This window comes from Eumetopias jubatus, unplaced genomic scaffold (assembly GCF_037043125.1).
Source record: "Eumetopias jubatus isolate StellerSeaLion01/CBP00866 unplaced genomic scaffold, mEumJub1_p1.0 scaffold_6, whole genome shotgun sequence".
Taxonomy (NCBI): Eukaryota; Metazoa; Chordata; class Mammalia; order Carnivora; family Otariidae; genus Eumetopias; species Eumetopias jubatus.
The window spans coordinates 22,097,433-22,123,007 of NW_028274812.1; the positions used below are offsets into that span (position 1 = coordinate 22,097,433).

The window sequence follows — 25,575 nt, forward strand, 5'->3', positions numbered from 1 at the left end:
CATCAAAAAGAATAAAATACATAGAAATAAATTTAATCAAGAAGGTGAAAGACTCTGGAAACTATAAAACACTGATTAAAGAAACTGGACAACACAAATAAGTGGAAAGATACACCACACTCATGGACTGAAAGAACTAATATTGTTAAAATGTCCATACTATGCAAAGCAATCTAAAGATTCAATGCGGGGTGCCTGGGTGGCTCAGTCGTTGAGCGTCTGCCTTCAGCTCGGGTCATGATCCCAGGGTCCTGGCATCAAGCCCCGCATTGGGCTCCCTGCTCTGCGGGAAGCTTGCTTCTACCGCTCCGACTCCCCCTGCTTGTGTTCCCTCTCTCGCTGTGTCTCTCTCTGTCAAGTAAATAAATAAAATCTTAAAAAAAAAATAAAGATTCAATGCAATCCCTATCAAAATAACAATAGCATTTTTCACAGAACTACAATAAATAGAATGTCTATGGAACCACAAAAGACCCTGAATAGCCAAAGAAATTTTGAGAAAGAACAAAGGTGGAGATTTCAATCCCAGATTTCAAATTATACTACAAAGCTATAGTAATAAAAACAGTATAGTTCCAGCACAAAAACAGACACATAGATCAATGGAACAGAATAAAGAGTCCAGAAAAAAAAAAAAAAACACACTTACATAGTCAATCTATGACAAAGAAGGCAAGAATATACAGTGGAGAAAAGACAATCTCTTCAATAAGTGGTGTTGAGAAAACTGGACAGATACATGAAAAGAATGAAACTATGCCATTTTTAAAATACCATATACAAAAATAAACTCAAAATGGATTAAAAATCTAAATGTATGACCTGAAATCATAGAACTCCTAAAAGAAAATATAGGCAATAAACATTTGGACATAGGAGTCAGTAATATTTTTTTGGATCTATTTCCTTAGATAAGGGCAACAAAAGCAAAAATTAACTGGGACTCTAACAAACTAAAAAATTTTTGCACAGTGAAAGAAACCATCAACAAAACAAAAACGCAACCTACTGACTGAGAGATGTTTGCAAATGGTATGTATGATAAGGGGTTAATATTCAAAGTATATAAAGAACTCCTACAACTCAAAACCAAAAAAATCCAATAAAAAAAAATGGGCATAGGACCTGAATAGACATTTTTCCAAAGAAAACATACAGATGGCCAACAGGCACATGAAACGATGCTCAACATCACTAATCATTAGGGAAATGCAAATCAAATCACAATGAGATATTACCTTATACTTGTCAGGATGGCTAGAATAAAAAAGACAGGAAATAATTGTTGGTGAGGATGCAGAGAAAGGTAACCCATGCACTGTTGGTGGGAAGGTAAACTGGTACAGCCATGGTGGAAAAGAGTATGGCGGTTCCTCAAAAAATTAAAAATATAAGTACCATATAATCAGGTAATTTCATCTCTGGATATTTACCCAAAGAAATGAAAACACTAATTCAAAGATATCTATGGACTCCTATGTTTATTGCCAGTATTATTTATAATAACCAAGATACAACAGCCAAGATATGGAAGCAACCTAAATGTTCACTGATAGATGAGTGGATAAAGAAGACGTGGTGTACATATATAGTGGAATATTCTCAGCCATAAAAAAAATGAAATCTTGCCATATGCAACATCATGGAGGGACCTAAAGGGTATTTTAAGTGAAATAAGACACAGAAAGATAAATCGCATATGATTTCACATATATGTGGACTCTATAAAGCAAATGAATAAACAAAAAATAGAAACATACTTACAAATACAGAAAACAAACAGGTGGTTGCTAGTGGGGGAGTGGGTGGGAGGATGGGAAAGACAGGTGAAAAGGGATTAAGAGGTACAAACTTCCAGTTACAAAATAAGTAAGGTACCCTTTCAATAAAGGATTGAATCTTAAATAATAATCCTAAACAAAGGATAAAGAAAAAAGGCCATCTCACCAAAAAATGTTTAATTAAAAAAAAAAGGAATCTGTAATTTTCCTCACATTAGAAAACAAAACAAAAACAAACACCAGATGCAATACAAAAGTATTATCAAAAGCATCCTATGGGACACATGGGTGGCTCAGTCGGTTAAGCATGTGCCTTCGGCTCAGGTCATGATCCTAGGATGCTGGGATCAGAGTCCTGCATCGGGCTCTCAATGGAGAGCCTGCTTCTCCCTCTGCCTCTGCCTCTCCCCGAAGCTCATTCTGTCTCTCAAATAAATAAAATCTTTAAAAAAAAAAAAATCATCCTAGCCTACTCCTTTTCTCTTCCTCTGATTAAAAAAAGCATATGAAATTAATCAAGGAAGGGCGCCTGAGTGGCTCAGTTGGTTAAGCGTCTGCCTTCGGCTCAGGTCATGATCCTAGGGTCCTGGGATCAAGCCCCACTTTGAGCTTCCTGCTCACTGGGGAGCCTGCTTCTCCCTTTCCCTCTGTTTCTCCCCCTGCTTGTGCTCTCTCACTCTCAAATAAATAAATAAAATCTAAATTAATCAAGGAAAATTATACAAGAACAGCAGAAAACTAGGATGTACTCTGTCAATGGGTGAAAGACCAAGGACACCCACAATGATCAATCTCAACACTAAACAGACTTTATTTTTCACATAGAACTCTAAAATTTAAGTCATTCAGCAATTGAAATAATCTCCTGTATTAAGGATAGTCAAGGTAAAGCTCTTTTCATGTTGGAAAATTATGAAAGCCAATATAATCTTTTTTTTTTTTTTTTTGAGAGAGAGAGAATGAGAATGAAAGAGCGCATGCACAAGTGAGGGGAGGACGGAGGAAGAGAATCTTCAAGCAGACTCTCTGCTGAGCCCTGAGCCTGAGGCCGTGCTTGATCCCACAGGCCATGAGATCATGACCTGAGCTGAAACCAAGAGTCAGATGCTTAACTGACTGAGCCACCCAGGTGCCCCAGCCAATATAATCTTTTACTCCACATTCTTGTGCACTTCCTTCAGTACCAAATATTTTCATCCTCCCCTCAAAACTTAAAAGTCAGTAAATAAGTCAGTCAGTCATGGGGATGAAAAGTATAGCATAGGGAATATAGTCAATGATACTGTAATAAATTTGTATGGGGACAGATGGTAACTATACTTAACACGGTGAGCATTTCGTAATGCACATAAATGTCAAATCACTAATGTATACCTAAAACTAATATAATATTGCATGTTAACTGTACTTAAAAATAATTTAAAAAATAAAGTTATATTTTTTTAGAGGTTATTTTCTGGTATATTAGTTCAGATTATTTTTCAGATGATTTTTATAGTATTCCCCTGTGGTTTTGGGGACTGGTTTTGGTTTTTTACTTTTTAAAATGAACTTTGAGAAATAATTTACATGGAGGAAGATGCAAGTATTTTAAGTGTATAGACCAATGAGTTTTGATAAAGTACACATTTGTGCAGCCACTCCAATTAAAACATAGAACAGTTTTATCACTCCAAAAAGTTCCCTCAAACCCCTTTTCAGTCAATATTCCCTCAAACCCAGTCTCAAGCAATCAAAACTCTGTTTTCCTGTCACTAAAGATATCTGTTCTATAATTTCATGTTGCTGCATGTATGGTAGCACTTTCTTCTTACTGTGGAGTTGTTTTCTGTTCTGTTTATCCATTCACTTGCTGATGGACATTTTCAGGGGTTTTTTTTTTTTCAGTTTATTCTATAAAGCCACTACGAACATTAACATATGTCTTTTTTAAGAACTTGTTTCCAGTTTTTCACATAAATACCTAGGTATAGAATTGCTCTATAAATAAGTATATGTTTAACTTAAGAAAATACCAGTGCAAAGTAGCTGTACTATTTGACACGCCATCAGCGGTGTAGGAGACTTCCAGCTGCTCTACATCCTGGCTATCATTTGTATTGTCAGTCTTTAATTTCAGCTATCAAGTGGGTATGTGGTGGTATCTCATCACAGTTGTAATTCAAATTTCCCTGATAGAAATGATGCCGAGTATCTTTTTATGTGCTTATTGGCTATTATTTTGTGATGTGTCTGTTCAAATAGATCTCTTGCCTTTTTTCTTATTGGGTTGTCTTATTATTGAGTTGTAAGAGTTCTTTACACATTCTTAGTCTGAGTCCTTTGTCAGATATATGTATTGTGAATATTTTCTCCCAGCCTGTGGCTTGCTTTGCACTCTAATGGTGTCTCTCAAAACTAAAATTTTTAGCTTTGGTGAAGCCCAACTTATCAATTTCCTTTTTATTTTTTTGTAATGTAACTCATTTTTTTTTAAAAGATTATTTATTTATTTATTTGACAGAGAGACACAGCAAGAGAGGGAACACAAGCAGGGTGAGAGGGAGAGGGAGAAGCAGGCTTCCTAAGGAGCAGGGAGCCTGATGCGGGGCTCAAGCCCAGGATTCTGGGATCGTGACCTGAGCCGAAGGCAGATGCTTATCGACTGAGCCACCCAGGTGTCCCTCAATTTCCTTTTTAAAAATCATTAGTACATTTTGCATCCTGTTTAAGAAATCTTTGTTGATTCTTAGACCAAAGATTTTTGTTTTTTCTAGAAATCTTGGAATTGTAGCACTTACATTAGGTCCATGTTCCACTGTGAATTAATTTTTGTCAATTTTTGTCAATTAATTTTTACACAAGGATCATGGCTCATTTTTTCCAAATTGATACCTAGTTTTCTCTGTTTCATTTGTTAATAAGATTATCCTTTCCCACACTGAATGTCCTTTGTCAAAAACCAATACATGGGTGGGAGGTCTACAACTAGATTCTCTTTTCTGTTCAACTGATATACCAATATCAAATTACTTTATTAGTGTAACATCACAGTAATTCTTGACATCAGGTAGTGTAAGTCCTCTGCCTTTTTCCTTTTTTTCAAAACCATCTTGGCTAGTCCAGATTGTCTGAATTTCCATACAATTTTAGAATCAACTGGTGAATTCCTACTTGGCAAGGAAAACTTGCAGGTATTTTTACTGGAATTACACTGAGTCCATAGATCAATGTGCAAAGAACTGACATCCTAACATAATAGGGATTCTTCTGAATCATGAAAATGGTAAATCTCTCCACTTATTTTGGTCCTCTTTAATTTCTCTAAACAGTGTTTTGTGGTTTTCAAGTCTTACACATATTTTATTAAATATATACCTAAGTACTTAATGTTTTTTCATAATTGTAAATACTATTTCTAATTTTGTTTTTCAATTGTTTATGCTAGTATATAGAAATAAAATTTACTTGTGTATATTGACTTTATATCCTTTTTTTTTTTTTTTTTAAGAGAGAAAGAGTGTACACGAGCAAGGAGGGAGGGGCAGAGAGAGAGGGAATCTTAAGCAGGCTCCACACTCAGGGTGGAGCCCGACAGGGGGCTCGATCTCACAACCCTGAGATCATGACCTGAGACAAAATCAAGAGTCGACGCTTAATTGACTGAGCCATCCAGGCGCCCCTTGTCTTTATATCCTGAAAGTATGTTAAATGAACTTTTAATTCCAGTAGCTTTCTTACAGTTTACTAAGATTTTCTATACTTATTCATGACTTTATGTTATCTGTGAATAAAGACAGTTTTACTTCTTCCTCTCTGATAATTTATTTCTTTATTACACTGGGTACTTTATCTCCAGTACAGAGTTGAACAGAAGTGGTCAGAAAGGACATCCTTGCTTTTTCGTGATCTCAGTGGAAAAGTGCTCAGTTTTTCATCAAGTGTAATGTTAGCGATAGATTGTTCAAAGATGTCCTTTATTGAGGTGTTCCCGTCTTTTTCTACCTAAGAGTTTTCTTTTTTAAACATGTATGGGTGCTGTATTTTGTCACAGGCTTTTCCTGTATCTATCTACTGGGATGATCATCTGCTTTTAAAAATATTTTGTTAATATGGTGAACTACATTTACTATTTTCTTCCTTCTACTTAATTTAGGTATAATTTGTTCTTCTAACTTTTTAAAGAGGAAGAATAATTGGTTTAAACCTTTCTTCTTTTCTAATTTGAGAATTTAAAGCTATAAAACTCCCTCTAGACAGTTTTAGCTGAATCCCACAAATTTTGATGTGTTTTTCATTGCCACTCAGTTCAAAATAATTACTAATTTCTTTTATGATTTCTTCTTAAATCCCTGCATTATTTAGAAATGAGGTGATAATTTCCAAATATTAGGAAATTTTCTAGGTGTTTTCATCATTATCTTCTTTTTTTTTTCATCATTAACTTCTAACTTAATTCTACTGTGTCAAATAACATAATCTGTATGATTTCAATGATTTATTGAGACTCACTTTGTGGTCTTGCACATGGTCTATCTTGGATGAATGCTCCATGTGTAATTAAAAAGAATTATATTGGGGCGCCTGGGTGGCTCAGTCGTTAAGCGTCTGCCTTCGGCTCAGGTCATGATCCCAGGGCCCTGGGATCGAGCCCCGCATCGGGCTCCCTGCTCAGCAGGAGGCCTGCTTCTCCCTCTCTCACTCCCCCTGCTTGTGTTCCTGCTCTCGCTATCTCTCTCTCTGTCAAATAAACAAATAAAATCTTAAAAAATAAAATAAAATAAAAAGAATTATATTCTGCTGTTGCTGCATGTCACATTATAGCAATAGATCTCAATTAGGTCAAACTGGTTGATACTGTTGTTCAAATTTTCTATATCCCTAGTGATTTTCCTGCTGCTTATTTTATCAGCTACTAAGAAAGGAACGATAAAATCTCCAAATATAATTGTGAATCTTTCTACTTCTCCTCCCAGTTTTTGTTTCATGTTCTTTAAAGCTGTCATTAGGTACATAAACATTTAGGGACTGATAAGCCTTCCTGATGAATGTATTTTTAATCATTACCCTTGTTAATAACACTGATGTTTGCTTTGACTGATACTAATATTAGTCACTCTAGTTTTATGACTGTTTGCATACATATCGTTCCCCATGCTTTTCACATGCCAGTCTACAGTTGTTTTGACACTGCTGGTGTTTATTTCTTTTACCTTTTTATCCAAGAGAAAAGGCACAAATCCTAAGTGTAGGTCTCCATGAAATATAATTTATAAGTTGCACACACCCATGTAACCAGCCCAGCTCAAGACACGGAACACTCCTAGCAATGCTCCTCATGCCCACTCCTGGTCATCCCCATCCCTCCAAGGAAAACCACTGCCTGACTTCCAACCTCAGAGATTCAAACCCGAAGTTTCTAAAAAACTGAGTTTCTGATAGTTAGAAATCAGGAAATCTGCAGTTTTTGCCATCCTTTGAGAAATTAGATCCGGCAGTGTGTTCCTTTGAGGCAGGAGCCCTGCTAGTGCAGAACACCTGTCCCTCAATGAGGGTGTCACTGCTTTAGGCCCACCTGCCTCGCCTCCTTGTTTTGTCACCTGACTGGCACACTTATTTGTGTCTTCATATTTAAAGTGTGTTTCTCGGGGAAAGTATATAATTGGACCTTCCTTTATTATTTAGTCTGATAATCTGCCTTTTATCTGAAGGGTTTAGGTCATTTATATGCAACTGTCCATATGGTTAGGTTTAAGTTTACCATCTTGCTTTGTCTTTATCCCACCTTTCCTTTGTTTTTTTCACCCTCTTTTCCTATCTTCTCTTAGACTGAATTTCTTTTTTTCATTTTAGCTCTACTCCACTTACTGTGTTATTAGCTACATGTCAATATTTTTGTGTGTTTACTCTAGAGTTTAAAATAGGCATCTTTAGGGGCGCCTGGGTGGCTGAGTCATTTAAGCGTCTGCCTTTGGCTCAGGTCATGATCCCAGGGTCCTGGGATCGAGCCCTGCATCGGGCTCCCCGCTCCGCGGGAAGCCTGCTTCTCCCTCTCCCACTCCCCCTGCTTGTGTTCCCTCTCTCGCTGTGTCTCTCTCTGTCAAATAAATAAATAAAATCTTTAAAAATAAATAAATAAAAATAAAATAGGCATCTTTGATGGGGCACCTGGGTGGCTCAGTCGGTTAAGCGTCTGCCTTCAGCTCAGGTCATGATCCCAAGGTCCTGGGATCAAGCCCCGCATCGGGCTCCCTGCTCAGCGGGGAGCCTGCTTCTCCCTCTGCCTGCCACTCCCCCTGCTCATGCTCATGTTCACACTCTCTCTCTGCCAAATAAATAAATAAAAATCTTAAAAAAAATAAAATAGGGATCATTAAGATATACAAATCTACCTTCAAATACTATACCTATTCATGTTTAATGAGTACTACACTTATTCATGTAGACAAAATCTTTCAACAATGTATGTCCAGTTCCTTAAACTTGTATTGTCTTCATACATTTTACTTCCACATCATAATCCTCATAAAATGCTATTATTTATGCTTTAAATAACCCTCAGATAATATTTACTCAGTGGAAAACAAGACAAGATGTCTGCTTTCACCACTGCTATCCAATAATAGTATTGGAAATTCTAGCAAGAGGACTTAGACATGAAAAAGAAATAAAAGACAGACAAATCAGAGAAGAAGAAAAATTATGTCTGTTTACAAGTGACATAATTTTATACGTAGAAAACCCTAAAAATTCCACACCAAAAAACAACTGTTAGAGCTAACAAAATTCAACAAAGTTGCAGGATACAAAATACACAAAAGCCGGTCATATTTCTATATACTAGCAATGAACAGCCTGAAAACAAAGTTAACATTTCCATTTACAATAACATCAAAAAGAGTAAAATACTTAGGAATAAATCTAACCAAGGTGGTAAAAGACTTGTATATTCCTACACCTATTCAATGAAATATTCATTACAGAAATTAAAGAGAAGATAAATAAATTAAAAGACATCCTATGTTCATAGACTGGAAAACAATATTGTTAAGATGACAAAACTACCCAAGTCTATGTACAGATTTAATGCGACCCCTATCAAAATTCCAATGGCATTTTCACAAATAGAAAATCATCCTAAAAATTCATATGAGGTCTCAAAGGTCCCCAAATAACCAAAACAATCTTGGAAAACTTTCAAAACTTACTACAAATTTATTAATCAAAAGAGGGTGGTACTGGCATAAGGGAAATAGACTAGAACAGACAGCCCAGAAATAAACCTTCACATATATAGTCAATCGACTGACTTTTGATAATGGTGCCAAGATCATTCAATGGGGAAAGGACAGTCTTTTCAACAAATAGTGCTGAGAAAACTAGATATCCACATGTAAAACTAGATATCCACCTTCCAAAGTAGTTGGGATCGTACCTTATACCACATACAGAATTAACTCCACCTGGATCAAAGAGAAAACCGTAAGAGCTAAAACTATAAAATTCTTAGAAGAAAGCATACGGGAAAGGCTTCATGACATGGATTTTGCACTGATTTTTTGGATTTAACACCAAACACTAGGCAACAAAAGAAAAATAAAATAAACTGGACTTCTTCAAAATTAAAAATTTTTGTGCATCAAAAGATACCATCAAGAAAGTGAAAAGATAGTCCACAAAATGGGAGAAAATATTTGAATATCTTATATCTGATAGGGATTAATATTATTATTAACCTAATAGAGTCTCTAGCCCTAATTTCCAATTTACAAAAAAACAGGACAGGGGAACAAGTTAAACAATAACCTGAGTTAAAAAACAGACATATCTAGCAAAAGAAGTATTCTAAAAGATAATTGGCCTGATAGGGGTGTTGTGCAAGATTAAAGAAAAGAGACAACAACAAAAATGCATGAACCCTGACTGAATCCTAGATTGTGACTAGGGGGCAAGCAGAGAGCTTTAAAAGACATTCTTAAGATAACTGGGAAAATATAAGTCTATATGTTATGCAAGGGAATGCACTCATCCTTAAAAAATGCACACTGACATAGTTAAGGGTTAAAGTGTTACGGTATTTGAAACTCAGTTTTAAATAGTTCTGCCCCCCACCAAATAAAAGGACAGAGAATATGACGTCAACAACTGCCAAATTTCAGTGGAAGGTATGAGTGATCACTGTACTATTTCTTCCTCTTTTCTGTAAACTTGAAAACTTTCAAAATAAAAAGTTTAGGGTAAGAAACCTTTAGGTTTCCACGAAACTACACAACTTAAAATGGCTAAAATGGTGAATTTTATATCATGGGATTTTTATCTCAAAACCAAACCCCCACCCCCAAAATAACCCAGAGCTATGGGTATCTGACACTGTGGAGCTACCGTGGAACTACCCTGCACAGCCTCATTCTCATACACCATGATGTGAATGGCCATGACACTGGGTACAGTGGTGTTCTCATGGAGTTAGAAGAAAACACAGAATCTTTATGCAGAATTAAAAAGAAATTAGGATAAGATATATTGTATGATAAAATTACTTTTATATAATTTAATTGCTATTATTTATTTTAGAATGCATAGGAGGAAGCAAGTCATGATGATTTGGCCCCAAATCAAGCACAATTGGTTAAGAGTAAAATGCCAAAAGCAAACCAAACTGGCCACACACCTGGGCTGATGGATGGAGGAGGTGGAGGTGGGAGAGGTCGGCCTTCTTTAATGGCTAGTGTACACTGTTTTGCCGATCGGATGGCATTAATGAAGTCTTCATGTTGTTGTCTCCAGTTAGATCTCCTCACAGGTTGAGGCTATAAAAAACAAAACCAATATATACTAACCTAGACTGTACATCTCTCCACTGCTATTTTATTTTATTTTAAGATTATTTGCTATTTTAACCTGAGATTTAAATTTATAGGAAAAAGGACTGAAATTTTGAGGGAAAAGAGAATTTGTTTTCAAAAGTACAAAAAAAGAGGTTTGGAAAATACAGTAATAAAATTTGCAAGCCACTGCAGTGAGGGAAAACACAAAATAACCATCAGAAAAACGAGCTACAAAACTTTAAAGACTTATATTTAAGATTAAAAAGGATTCTCTTCCAAGTTAATTGCTAGATTTAACGCTAGACTAATGAAAGCATAAACGAGATTCTTTTTTTGCCACATCTGGAAAATATCTGAAATACATTTCGAAATCTAAGTGAGCATGATTAAAAAGAAAACAGTAAAGGTGGATTATACTTACATGACATTACACTGCACTATCAAGCAAAAATGAAACCAGAGAGCCAAAAAGAGGCTTTAATGTACTTAAGGATGTAATCAAGAACAGTAAACAAGATATTGATAGTACCTTGGATTGAGGAGCCTTTCTCACAATGGGAATGTCAGTGCCCTGTAATCTTTGTTTCAAGGAATTGAAAGGTTTACGCTTTTTGTTGAAGAGTTTTCTACATATTGGTCCATGCCTTTCCTAGAAAAGAAACAGTGGGGATTAAAATTTTTAACATGTACAGTCACAAGGTTTGTACTCAGGCAGCCCCCACTGGAGTGACAGGGTTCACCTTCAGAGCCAAGTTCATTCTCCAACTCTCAAAGCACAGCAGAACAAATCCATCTGGCTCTCTCCACCCTTGTTACACATCACTAGATATTGCGTGAGGGTAAGGTCAAGAAGAGGCCTCTGCAGCTAGAGACTTACTTCGAATTTGGTTTTATATATTGAATTCTATCACTTGGGCTGTGTGAGTGGTTCCAGGCATTAAATAATGTTGAAAAGGCAAACTTTCTAGTTTAAATTGAAATAAATATTTCTGATATTGAGCTAGGTACTCACTGAAGCCAAGAAAGTTCTCCTGATTATGTCTTCGTTCTGTTCCCTGTGTCCACGATTCCCAAATTCCACGAGCAAGCCATCCAGTAACCTACCAGAGAATCTGAGTCCCAACAATCCTAATACTCAGTTTTGCCATCCTTTTGAAACAGTCCTTTGCATACAGCAGGGAGAAACTTAGTTCCTACCAGTGCAACCTTCTCAGGAAAACTCTTCTTACCACTCAGCAATTTCAAAATTGAATTTAATGGGGTCACTTTTCTACATACAGCAAATTAAACTACTTAACTTCCTCAAGAAGTGGAGAGGTTTCAAAGAAATATTTGAGAACATCTGCAAAAGACAACTGGGACAACCATACAAATAAATGAAGGATACACCAATTCCATTTACATTATGAAGATATTTTCCTTTAATTTATCCAAACATTTCACATCCATGAAGTCATTTATTTCAGAGCAAATCTAAGCATTCAATATTAAGTTTTACAATGTTACAATATTTAACATTTAACAGATGATCGGCAGGGAAAACATTCTTTACTCCAGCCAAGTAATCCTTTAAGTACTCAGCATTTCTAGTACATAAGACAAGGGAATCAACACAGAGAGCTTTGCCTGTGTACCACCCTTACAAAGTCCGTTACAGCACCACTATAGGATTACACCAACAACTTCCAACTAAATGTCCTCTTCCTTGGTGGATATGTAACTCATAATAGCTAACACACAGTTCCTTCGTCCAACAAAATTCAGGGCTCTATAAAAATCCCTGCACTTTGTTACAAACAAGCCATACCATTTTATTTTATTTTTAAAGATTTATTTATTTATTTTAGGGAGAGAAAAAGAAAGACGGGGGGGGGGGGAGAGAGAGAAAGAATCTCCAGCAGACTCCCCACTGAGTGCGGAGCCCAATGTGGGGTTCCGTCCCAGGACCCTGAGATCATGACCTGAGCTGAAATCAAGAGTCAGGACACTCAAAACACTGAGCCACCCAGGAGCCCCAAGCCATACCATTTTAAATTAGAGAGAGAGATCATATCACTTGATCAAATGCTCTTTGTAGCCTAGAGATAGGCCTAGAAGTAAAACCCAAGAGGACCCAACACATTGGGGATGACATTTAGTGATCCCCAAATGGATGGTACCTTCTAGGTCTCAAACTCATTCTTATGGGGTGTAGGCCTGGCTTGGCAAAAGGAACACACTGGTGGATTCCTGGGCCATAATAGGCCCTGGAGGTCCTGCTTCTAAGTTCAGAAGTTCTAGCTATAGTTAACTAGAACAGATATTTCATTTTTAAAATTCCCCAGAGAAAGAAAACCTACAACCTCATTGTACAGTCTTTCACCCCAAACGCAGTCAGGTGGATGGTCTAAATCCTTTAAGTTTGGTTACATCTCCTTGATCTAAAATGTTCAAACTCGGAGTTGCATTATCACCTCAAGTTTTTTTTTTTTTTAACATTTTTCTTGGGAATCTCTTTATAATATTGGAATCTAATACCTGTTTGATTCCCTAATTTTGACATTAAGCTTTTATTCCACTTTATAGGCATCAATCAGGGGCCTTGACGTGCAGTTAGTTTGAATCTGATTAACAATTAGATCTTGGAACAGGCCTTACATCCATTTTGTTCAAATTACATAAAATCCCTGAAATTGAAAGGTTCTGTCTTTATACGTGGCAAAGCAGGAAACAGAGGGAGGTTAAAGGACTTGTCAGAATTAGTGACAAATTTGAGGCTAAAAGCCAAGTTTCCAGATGCTCCAAATTCAATGTTCATTCCTCTTGACTAGCTAATTTCCCTGGTGCTTTGGCCTTAAAATTTGAATTTTTGATGCTTATAGAAAAGGCAAAAGAGCCAAAACCTCTCAAGAGACAATCAGCTGTGCCAAAACACTTTCATCTGGCATCCTTTTCCTAAGAGTACCATGGTTAATTAAGCTCCCTCTTGAATGGGGTGGCATCTATGTGCCTCGGTGTCCTCCGGACCTGCCAGCCATAGGTTATGGACCTCTCTTCCCTTGCTTTCCCTCCACATCTGTCTTTAATCTTTGCCACTGCAGCCTCCTCACTGACTCGACAGTTCATTTAACTCCAACGAAACACATCTACAAAATGTCTTTATGTTTACCAGAACATCTGCTGCAAAGCGTCTTCCACAGACTTCACAGGGAAGTAACTCCTGATTGCCATCTGTATAAGATCCAAAAGCACATGATGTTAGTTTCGTGGAACTGCCTGCCTGAGAAGAAATGACTAACTGGAGGGGACCTCGATAGCTTGATCGCCTCACTCTCTTTTCCCTCCCCACCAGCTTCCTTCTCTTAGGAAGATACTTCATGAACTCATCCATCTTCTTTTTCTAATATAGACTTCTCACTTCACTAAACAGGTAAATTCCATGTCCTTCAGGCAACCAGAGTACAATTCTTTAACATATTCCTAAACTAAGTGCCTAATAGCTTTGCTTTAGACATAAATGCAAAGTTAATACTTTAGTATAAAGTCATAAATTATCTAATGGTAACATTTTTAAGATTCCTACTAGGATGTAAGGCCTATGTGTGTGCTAAATGAAGGTGTGACAGTTTATCACAGATCATATGAAAAGAGTCACCTAATCATCAAATTTAAAATTTCCTGAGAATGGCACTCTCTCAATAAATGCTCTTTGCTGGAAAAACTCCTACCTGAGAGGAAGGGAGTATAAGATACTGATGAAAGGGACCAGGTAGAACTAATGGGACTTCTATCCAAATCAGGAAAGATGGCACCATTACAATGCAGAAGGATGGGAGGATGAGCAACATCCTAAGGAGGGGTGTTTGGTCCAACTTCTTAATGAGGTCAGTGAATAACACTCACTGCTAGCATTTTATATGCAGTAGTGAATGAGTGAGGGACTGTAATCACAATAAGGTCACTACTTGCTATTGTTTTTAATATTCAACTAGTGTTTTTAAAAGTTAAATGAAGAATAAAGTCAATTTAAAAAAAAAAGAGGCTGAGACTGTACCCACATGTGCCCCATGTCTCAAAGTACCTGACCCATAGTAAGGTGTGCACAATAAAATACTTGTTGAATGTGTGGGCCAAACACCGAGTTCCTACCTTAGGACCAATACTTCATTTTATAACTATCTGCTACATGCAACTCTGTGGAAATATTGAGAAACCATACATGGGTCCAGCAGAGAAAAGGAGAGAGAGTATGCCATTAAATGAAGTTAAGTGTCACAAGGAAAGGAAAACATTGTGGAATTCTGTAAAGGCTTCACCTCATTACTTTAAGTTCATCTGGAGTTGAGCATATGGATTAGAAAAGCTGATTTTGGAGATGACGTTATATTAGACTAATAATCTGGGCTTTATTCTACAAACAAGGGCAACAATCAGGGACACTGAGTAGGAAGAATCTGAACAGAGCTGTGGACGGCTGCATGGATGGTAGTGGGGAGGGAAGATGCTATTTCAGTTAAAAAGCTAAAGGTGTACGCCCAAAATGGAAAGAAAAGATGAAACGAGAGACACTGTGCTCAAGGAATTGACAACATGACTAGATGTAGGAGTGAGGTGACAAAGAGAACAGTGCAGGACTGAGAGGAGGGTCGGGCTGTGGACAGAAACAAAATTTGAGAAGAAGGGCCATCTTAGCAAGAAAAATGACCTCAGCTTTGGAAATACTGAGTTTGAGAGAGTCATCCAGCCAGCAGGATGGAAATGAGGGAGGTCAGGCCTAGAGACACAGATGTAGGCTTTGTTTGGAGAGTGATGTAAAGGCATGATATTGCCAGGGAAGAGGTCATGGAAAGAGAAGTACAGGGATGATCCCTAGGGAACTCCGTATTTAAAGGCCAAGAAGATGAGGATGATAAGCCAGAAGGAGAAACAGGAGAGAACAAGGTCATGGAAACCAAGAGAAGACAGTTTGAAAAAGGAAGGACTGATTAACAGGAATCAGATGGTAGCTCATTACAGACATTGTTGATTTAAATGATTTCTTCTCACATCTGCCAGATGGTATTGTATTTGCAACACAGGTCATCCATTACAGCATACAGAAATATTACTCTTCTTCTCTGTTCTTTTGGCCTTCTAACTCTGTAAAACGGAGTCTTAAATTATTTTTTTTTCAGCAAGCATATACTTACGAGAGTTAATAAAAGGACTCATTTTAATAATAAAACTGCTTTTCCTAAACCACTAATGGAAGATGATTTTTATTTTTACGAATGGTACTGTAACATTTGTATGGTATTTTCCTGTTTCCTAAACACTTTCCTACAATAATCTCATTTACTCCTCACAGAGTTGGGATTTTTTTTTTTTTTTAACAAGAAAACAAAGGTTCAAAGTTAGGGGACTTCTCAAAGACCACAGGTGGTTAAAAGGTAACATGGAGACTCAAATCTAGGTCTCTATCTCCACAAGTATTAAAACTATATTCAACCATCACCATAAATATAGGTTATGCTGGTACTAACCTGCAAAACAAATGGAAGTCCCTGAAGGATAAATAGCCTCTGATTTAAATCAGTGAGTTTTAATTAGCTCAATGAGTTTAAAAGAATGACAGATACAATAGGATTCAACTGAACACCTGAAATCAATGGACCACCACTTTCTGAACCACTTTCAGTTCTGAAGCTTGACTATAAGGAAGGGAGCACCTACCGAGTTACTCAGTCGAATTAAACATGGAGATCAAGGTCTATCGTGTTGGTGACAGAATGCTGAGTCACATGGAATATGTGATCGCTAGAACCTTAGAAGAATCACTTAAAACAACCAAAATGCCTTGCAACAGGTGGTTATACAGTTACATCCAAACCCTGGAATACTGGTTCAACAACAGAACACTATTGATACATGCAACACCTGGATGGATCTCAATGCTGAGAAAAGGATCTCAATGCTGAGAAAACCCAATCTCAAAAGGTCATGTATTGTAAGATTCCATTTGTAGAACAATCTCAAAATGACAAAATTAGAGATGGAGAATAGATTAGTGATTGCCAACAGGGAGGGATGGTCGGGGAGGGAGATGGTTGTGACTATACAGAGTATAATGAGGGTGGAATAGTTTGAGTAGTGGAATAGTTCTGGGGGCACCTAACTGGCTCAGCTGATAGAGCATAGGGCTCTTGGTCTCAGGGCTGTAACTTCGAGCCCTATGTTGGATGTAGAGATTCCTTAAAAATAAAATCGGAGTCGGGGGTGGGGAGAGGAAAAGGAATAGTTCTAGAACCATATTGTGGTGGTGAGTGGTGGTTACACATGTAATAAAATGGTACACATTGTACCCATGTATATGTTTCCTGGGTTTGATATTGTACTAGTTATTTAAACTGTAACTTAAGTTGGGGAAACTGGGTAAAAGGTGAGTGGAAACTCTACTATTTTGCAATTCTCATGCACTAATTTTGTCAAAATAAGAAGTTTAAAGAAATATCTGGGGTGAGCAAATTGTGACCAGCAGGTCAAATCTGAAGCTGTATGTTTTTGTAAATAAAGTTTTATTGGCAAATAATACCCATTTGTTTACACGTCTATTGCTGCTTTCACATTACAACAGTAGAGGTGAGTAGTTAACAGAGACCATATGGCCTGCAAAGCCAAAAATCATACTAAGAAATAGGTTGCCAACCAGTGAATGAGAATGTAGTGATTAAAAAGAATTTGCAGGAGAAAAACATGGAAAATGTTAATGACATTTTTATACACATAAAGACTAGGAGTTATACAGATATGTACGTGTGTGTGTGTGTGTACATACACACAGCGGTTAAGAGTAAAGGTGGTTAAGAGTAAAGGTGATTAGTTTCCTGCATTTTCAATTTTTCTACAAAGATTATTATCGTTTTAAGAATTAAAACAATGACATTTTAAAAAAGAACAGTTTGATAGAAAAGATGCTAAAACAATCAGTATCAACTTAGCTATTTCTATCTTTACCCTCTCTTAGTAGACTATTAAAGTGGCCATTATTTTTATACATTGGCTATTATTTTTACACTTTGGTTTAAAAATCTTAGACAATTTTTTTTAAATGAGGGAAAGAAAGTGATCTGGAAGCCATCAAAAGTTTTGTTTAGCATGTTAACAGTGAAAAATAAGCATTACAAAGATCTCAGTTCAAAAATTTTATAAGCAGCCTGGAGAGGATTATGGCTATAATGAAATTAGAAAAAATTCTACTTCTGACTAGACATTCACTTTCTGAGCTGGAAGTTAAGACTGCTTTGTACACACACCTACCAACCCACATTTCCTTATAAAGGCATGGTAGAGAGGACAAAAGGAAGACATTTTCTCATTCAGTCGTCAGCAAGTCAAAGAACTCTTAAGTCCTTTGCAACCCAGAACATACAAACATTAGCAACATCGACATCTTCCATGGCCCTATGGTAAAGGGGGGAGCATATTGGCCTCAACTTACTCACTTACCTCAGGAACGTGAGTTATGAAAGAAGAAAAGGAATTAAGAATGGCAGAGAGAACATTCCATCAAATTTTGCTTTCCACCAAAGCCCCAAAAAACTACAGTAAAGGAAAATAGAGACAAAGAGAACCCACAAGATCAGGGAGGAAAGACGATGACAATAAAAAAAATTTGACTCAACTGACAGACATGGTAAGTGACTTGGAGGACTTAAAACTACATCAGAATCCACTTACCAAGCTGACAGTAGGGAGAACCAACCATCGATTTTTTTTTTATCTCAAACCCTTCAAAGTCACAGGAATCCCCAGAGCAGCATACACCTCTGGGACTGCGATGAGATAAATGTGGAAGAGCGTGCTAAAACATGGAGGGCCACGATGAAAGTTTTCTGAAAAGAAGTTGATTCCTAGATCCCCTCCCTCACTCTACACCCCCTGGGTGACTGCCCTCTCCAACTCCGGCATAAGTCTACTCTCCAAAAATGACAGAGGCCTATGCATGAGGCACTGCTGAAGGCATGGGTAGGCAGATATAGATGTATACACATATTTATGGTTGACTCATTATTTGTAGTAGTTGTATTCCATAAAGGCTCTGTGAGCACTGAATGAACAAATACTGACTTAATACTTCTAGGGGGAATATAGGATTAGGCTCCTGTGAGTCTCTGGTCACACTATTTTTATCAACCTATCAATGTACAACCTTGTTTTGTTTTTCTATTTAAAGACACCTTGCAGGGCACCTGGGTGGCTCAGTTGGTTAAGCGACTGCCTTCGGCTCAGGTCATGATCCTGGAGTCCCAGAATCGAGTCCCGCATCGGGCTCCCTGCTTGGTGGAGAGCCTGCTTCTCCCTCTCCCTCTGCCTGCCTCTCTGCCTGCTTGTGCTCTCTCTCTCTATCTCTGTCAAATAAATAAATAAAATCTTTAAAAAAAAATAAATAAAGACACCTTGCATAAATATATATTGTTGATTCAGTAACAGTGAACACTCATAGTGGGCAACACTGTAACTCATGCCTGGATGAAGCTTATCTAACAGACATATTTCCTCCATAAGGCACATCACAGCCTTCCTGCATTTCAACACAACATTTAGGGGCCATTTTAAACAGTGAAATCACCAAGAAAAACTGTGAAAACATGAAAAATGTGGCATAGACTGTGAAAAGGACACTTGTTTACAGTATGAGAGCTGAAACAAGAAGGCAGAGAGAGCATCACCCTGTTCCACCTCTGCTGAGAACATGCACGTCGGGTGACTCGACCTTTTAACTGCTATGTGCAGGTCTGTGAATGACCATGAAAACACCATGTGTATTTTAGAGTTTCAAATTTTAGCAAATAGGCAAATTTGCAAATAAGAACTTGAGTAATGAAGTTGCTGGCATGTGTGTGTATGTAAATATACTGATTAATCTGGTGATTCCTCTCATGAAGAGTGATGCTGAAAGCAGAGAATACACCTCAAACCCCCTTCCTCTACTTGGCTCACAGAACTCTGTCTGCCAGACCCTTACTCTCAAGACAGAATGGAAACTTCCCTGAGAACCTAACCATTCCGTGACAAAATATATCTGTAGATATCAACACTGGGAAGATTCCCAAACAGCTCACCCAGACCACTCTACAATAAAGCTCAAAATCATAAAATGCCGCTTATCCATTCAGAATTTCCAGTGTCTCCTTCCTCCAGTCTTAGTCATGAGCCAACAGACAGGAATTTCCAAAGATCTGTGGAAAAACTGTAGCATGTAAGCCCAAAACAAATAAAAAAGCAATTTAAAGAAAAATTAAACTCTTAGAAATTAAAAGCCTTATAGGAGAAATGAAAAACTTAAGAAAGATTGGAAGATAAAATTAGGGAAATTTCTCAGAAAGTAGAGTAAAATGGCAGAGAGATGGGAGAAGAAAAACATAAGCAATTCAAGTACCTCTCTCTGGTCCAGAAGGTCCTACTCCAAGTAACAGTTCAAGAGAGAAAAGGAGTAAACCCAAGGCAGAAAATAAAAAATTTTAACGATTTCCAGAAGTGAAAGGACAGGAGCTTCCATTGAAAAGACACAGCACAATGGATGAAAATCTATAACATCATTGTGTAATTTCAGAACTCTGGAAACAGATTCTACCGAGATGAAAAAAAATACTTGACAAAAATATCAGGAATTAGAATGACTTCAGGTTCCCATACAGGAAACTTGGAAATGAATGAGGAAAAATCCTTTAAACTTCTGAGGGAGAATAATCTACAACCTATAGTTTCATACCCAGCCAAACTATTGATCAAATATGGGGGTTGGGTAAATTTCTCAACATGCAGGATTTGAAAAAGTTGACATCCCACACACCATCTCAACAATTACTAGAGGATCTGCTTCAGGACAACGTTGAGTAAAACATACAGCAAATAGGAAATTCAACATGAGGGAGAGAAAGTAACTCCCAGGATAACAGCTGGGAACCAGAACCAGAGAGCAACTAGTCCATACTGAAGATATATGAAAAAGACATGTTGAAGTCTGTCATGAGCATGATATTCATTGCCTTTGTAATCTGAGGTTAGTATGTCCTAGTATCTGGCTCCCACTGTTCTATACTTGGCTTGTTTGACCCTGTCCCACTGGAGTGCTTGTTTTTCCCTTCATATTCTGACATCCAGATGAGTGGAGGACACTCCTTTCACTCCACAAGAAGGTTTTGCATTGATCTTGAGATCACGATGACCTCAGAAAGCAGAAAATGTAAAATGACCATATAACCACTAAACATATTTCTACAGGAGATCCAGGATGCTGCAGCTGTGGTCACTTGTGTTCCCTAGGACTCAATCACCTAGCTCAACAACATCTCTTGGGGCTCTTGTAAATTCTAGAAGCTAAACTCAGGCTCAGAGACTATTCAGCTCAAGGATGCCTTCATCAACTGGTAGTAAATATTGCCCTTATAAAGCCAGATTTGTGTTTCAAAACTAAACAAGATATTGTGCCTAGGAATACTATATAAACTGAGAGTTGTGGAGGGATGGGGTGACACTGGGGAGGGTATGTATTATAGTGAGCACTGTGTGTTGTGGAAGACTGATGAACCGCAGACCTGTACCCCTGAAACAAATAATACGTTATATGTTAATTAAAAAAAAAAAAAAGGAATACCATACAGCTGATGATTAATATAACCTAGATAATACTTAAGAGTTACTGAGGGGAAAGAGTGGAATGAAATTGAGGATGGAACCACAGGTGGCTTCTGTGTTCTATTTCTTAACCTGAATAGTGCAATGTTTTTGTTTTATTATAATTCTCGTAAAAGTTTAACAAAACGTGCCATTACAGTGTTTACCTTCTCCTGACCCTTCACTATAACAAGCTTGATAAGACATACTAACACACAGGAAAAAGCAACATAAATGTACTGATAATGTAACTGTAAAGCTACAAGATGGCTGGAGTTGTCTTTCACCTGAGATCATTTGATGATGTCACAATGGAGGTGTGAATACAATGGACCGCAGTTAACATACACAAATAGTGATAGCTTTTGATACTTAAGACTTATAAAAAAACAGCTCTAAAATATCTAAAAAAGTGATTTTCTAACAAGCATTAAGTTCTCATATAAAAGAGGTGCTTAAGGCACAGCAGGCAAATTCTTCATGACTTTGCCCCTACCTGGGATGCCTTAGGCCTTCTTTCTCCTAGCTAATATTGATTCTAGGTCCTATTGTTCCAAGTTTAAGCAATTCCTTTGGTGAAATCTCTTCCCTATCCATTCATTTATATACTACCTAGTGATCATTTACCAAATGCCAGGAGCTGTTCTAGGCCATGGGGATAAAGTAGTAAATAAAAATTCCCTCCCCTCAGTTTGTTCTACTGAGAGGAGACTGAACAACAAGATACAGCTCAGATGCCAAGAGATGCCATGGAGACCATAAAGCAGGGAAGAAGCTTAAAAAATGCAAAGGAGGGATTTTGCTATCTTTACACAGTCAGGTGAAAGTTTATAGTGGAGGTGACAACTAAACACCAACCTTGAGGAAGCTTTATTTGCAGTAAGAGCACTTCAGGGGGAAAAGCAGGTACCAAGACCCTCATTTCAAGAGGGACTTATCAGTGACTTGGTGTTGCTAGTTAGATTTTGCTGCACACACCCTGCCTCCTCAAAAGATGCAGTCCTTGAAGGCAAAAACCCCCTTGCTGCTCTGGACTTCCAACATTTGCTAGGACCTTATGTTAAGTTCCTAACCACTGTTAAGAGACAACTCAAATCGTAAATATTCTAAAATTCTATAAAATAATTCAGAATATGTAAGGTTTGCTCTCCAGAATAAAATTAAGATCTTTAAATCTGGAGGCTAATCAGCCTAAATCACAATGCTTTCAGTAAGACTAATGACTTATAGTCACCTTTCCTTGACTGCAAAATATATAATGTGCTGATTTAAACCCTTTGGATAGGTGAAGTGATATTAGAAGCTCCTAAGAAGGAATTTGAATAGCATCAAGTCAAAATAATATTCCAAGTCTTTAAGATTCTCGCTGGTTTTAAGAACCTTCAATTGAGATAGCTACCGAAATAAATGGTCAATCTTCTTAGGATTTAATATATATATATTATATTATATATATATAATAATATATTCACAATACTAACATAAACCATCATCTGACCCTTGGCATCTGCAAATCAGCATTAAAATATATACTCCCCAGTTAGATTCTACTTCTATAGAAGTAGAATATATTTTGTGTATAGCTATACAAAAAACTCAGCTGAAGAGTTTTTTGTAGCAATGTTGGTTGAATACCTAAGGCTACTGTTTTTATTAGCTCCTAAAATTCCTAGAATACTAAGATTTACAATTTAAAACAAACAAGGTAACACCCACCAACTTTGGAAAAGCCATATTCTAATGAATTATAGAAGACACATTCTAATAATTTAGTTATCAAATGCAGCTCACCAGCTAAAAATGGTTCTGCCTCTGCCATTCTGTTCCCAACTCAGACCAACAATGTCCCCAGTTTTTGTGTTTTTTTTTCCCCCCCGAACAGTCCAGATAGCAACACATTAGTCATGGACACATGAACAAGGGTCACTAACAACTCGTCTGTTGCAAGGGAGTCACAGTTTACCAAATAATTAACAATTGTGATGGTGTCATTGCTTGAGCCTTGAAAAAGTTTACAGGAAAAAAAACAAACACCAAACAAACCTCACCAAAAAACAAGGAAAATTTTTAACTACATCTTTTAATCAAATATGAATGGTTCCAAGCATTAAATAATGTTGAAAAGACAAACTTTTTAGTTTAAACTGAAGTAAATATTTCTGATTTTGAGCCAGGTACTCACTGAAGCCAAGGACGTTTTCTTGATTTCTGCTTCTGCTTCCTGTCTTCACTCTTCCGAAACTCCAAAAGTAAGTTATCCAGTAATTGAGTCCCAACAATCCTAATAAATATTCATTTTTACCATCCTTTTGAAACAGCCCTTTGCATACAGCAGGGGGAAACTTAGTTCCTACCAGTGGAATCTTCTCAGGAAAACTCTTAACCACTTAGCATTTCAAATGGAGTTTAATGGGGTCACTTTTCTACATACAGCAAATTAAACCACTTAACTCCTGAAAAGGAATGGAAAGGTTTCAAAGACATATTTGAGAACATCTGCAAAGGACAGCTGGGACAATCATACAAATAAATGAAAAATACACCAATTCCATTTATGTTATGAAGATATTTTCCTTCAACTCATCCAAACATTTCACATTTGTGAAATCATTTATTTCAGAGCAAATTCTAAGCTTATAATATTAACTTTTAAAATGTTACAATATTTACAAGACAGATGGCAGAGAAAACTTGGTGGTATAAATACCTGCCAGTAAAAATGGCAGATTAAATAGTTTTGTCTCTCTGCAGATCCCTGTTCAATACTGAATGAGGAGCCCCAGTGGGGAAGGCACCTTATCCTAAATGTTCTACCGTCATAGCTTTAGCCCCTCAACGTTCTTCTTCAAGTTTAAGAGCTCCTTTTCCTGCCTTCTTTTCTCCAGTTTGAAGGCTAATTTGTTAGCTTTCTTCTCCACTCTCCGTTCCTGTGTAAGAATACATTCGGGTTACTCAAATTTTTAATTGATGAAGACTAATTTTACAGAAGAAAATTTCCACGACCATCCCCCCACCACGAGCTCTTTGTACATCTCCCATTACCTTGCGCTCCTCTTTTATAGCTTGTTTTCTTGCTCTTTTATCTTCTTTGCTTTCATTTTTAGATCGAGGTTGGGTTGACACCTTTGGCAAATCACTGCCATTAATCATCTGCATTCGTTCAACTTGTTTTGCTGTGAGTCCTTTCTTAGGTAAGACATTGAGAGGCATTCCTGTTTTAGAAGATATTCGGATTTGTTTGGGCTGAAATAAAGATAAAATCATACTAAGGTCATTTCCCATTCCTATTAAAAAACAGTTCACTAATGACACACTGTTGTTGCTTTTCCTAATAGGGCTGCCAGCCACAAAGGGATATAGCCACTGTGAGAAAATAATCTGTACATTCCATTTTCTGCATTGCATACTTCAAATAGCTCAGGACCCTAGGACTTACCTTTGGTTGATACTTGATAAGTTGTGGATGGTTATATAAATTTGAGTATGTACCTTTAAAAAAACAAACATGTACCAATAAGTACACTTTCAATTCAGCAAAACATTACTGAGTTCCTACTATATCCCCAACTTTGATGTTTTCATAGTTCAAAATAACAATGGTCTCTCTTCTAAATGTTTTTAAATTGTTTGCAACTTAGTACTGGGAATATTACTTTTTCCAAATCATTTTCACAAAACATGTACTTTTTCAAACTGATGTACTCAATACTTTAAAATTACTATCATACCTTTAGCAGTAAAATGGACACTACAATACTTACTACAAATAGATTCACAATCCCACTTCTCTTTGGCTTCTTCAAGAACTACAGTAATAACCTCTTCCTCCTCAGACCCATCAAGTTCATTCATTAGCAAGTCCTGATCCTCGAAGGGTTCAAGAGTATTCAGTTTTACACAACTTGTGGTTGAGTTTTCAAAAATGAAGACAGAAGAGGGGGAGAAAAAAACACCGATTATTATACTGTTACTAAAACTGCACTTGAAGAGCTATGGAAACAACAGCATTTTAAAAAAATCCTAGCTCTCCCCAGCCCCAACTCTCCCCTCTAGCAGGTTTTGGACATTCATTCTGCTGACAGAGAAGGGATTTTTGCAGGGTTATAACACACTGAACAAGATGGCAACTTTCCTAAAACATGGTTTTTTTTTCAAAGCCTCAAAAAGCATTACCCCATCTGTCTCTCCAAAGTAGTCATATATCCACTCAAAATGCATACCCCTTGTCTTAGTAGGATCTGCAAATGATGGTGATCATGGAATACCAGACCCTTGCAGCAAATGTAAACCCCTCATTAGTTTCTTGCAGAAAAATCACCTCAATATGGATGCTGAGCTGATTTGTCAAATAT

At 37.2% G+C, this 25,575-nt stretch overlaps 2 protein-coding genes across 7 annotated transcripts in view; both read right to left on the bottom strand.

Annotated features, from left to right (window-relative positions):
• The window catches only part of ZC2HC1B (zinc finger C2HC-type containing 1B), a 54,105-nt gene extending 30,628 nt beyond the window's left edge, over positions 1-23,477 (bottom strand). For all 4 annotated transcript variants that reach the window (XM_028121377.2, XM_028121375.2, XM_028121374.2 and 1 more), the window contains exons 1-5: positions 23,406-23,477; positions 15,614-15,706; positions 13,737-13,798; positions 11,118-11,237; positions 10,432-10,570 (exon numbers count right to left, since the gene is read on the bottom strand). In XM_028121377.2, coding sequence (XP_027977178.1) covers positions 10,432-10,570; positions 11,118-11,237; positions 13,737-13,798; positions 15,614-15,650 — 358 coding nt within the window. In that variant the 5' untranslated portion in view covers positions 15,651-15,706; positions 23,406-23,477. The remainder of the gene's footprint in view (positions 1-10,431; positions 10,571-11,117; positions 11,238-13,736; positions 13,799-15,613; positions 15,707-23,405) is intronic.
• A 27-nt stretch (positions 23,478-23,504) lies between these two features.
• LTV1 (LTV1 ribosome biogenesis factor) overlaps positions 23,505-25,575 on the bottom strand; it is a 31,218-nt gene continuing 29,147 nt past the window's right edge. For all 3 annotated transcript variants that reach the window (XM_028121366.2, XM_028121364.2, XM_028121365.2), the window contains 4 exons: positions 24,985-25,124; positions 24,660-24,712; positions 24,266-24,466; positions 23,505-24,150 (listed from right to left, as the gene is read on the bottom strand). In XM_028121366.2, the coding sequence (XP_027977167.1) occupies positions 24,040-24,150; positions 24,266-24,466; positions 24,660-24,712; positions 24,985-25,124 (505 nt within the window). In that variant the 3' untranslated portion in view covers positions 23,505-24,039. The remainder of the gene's footprint in view (positions 24,151-24,265; positions 24,467-24,659; positions 24,713-24,984; positions 25,125-25,575) is intronic.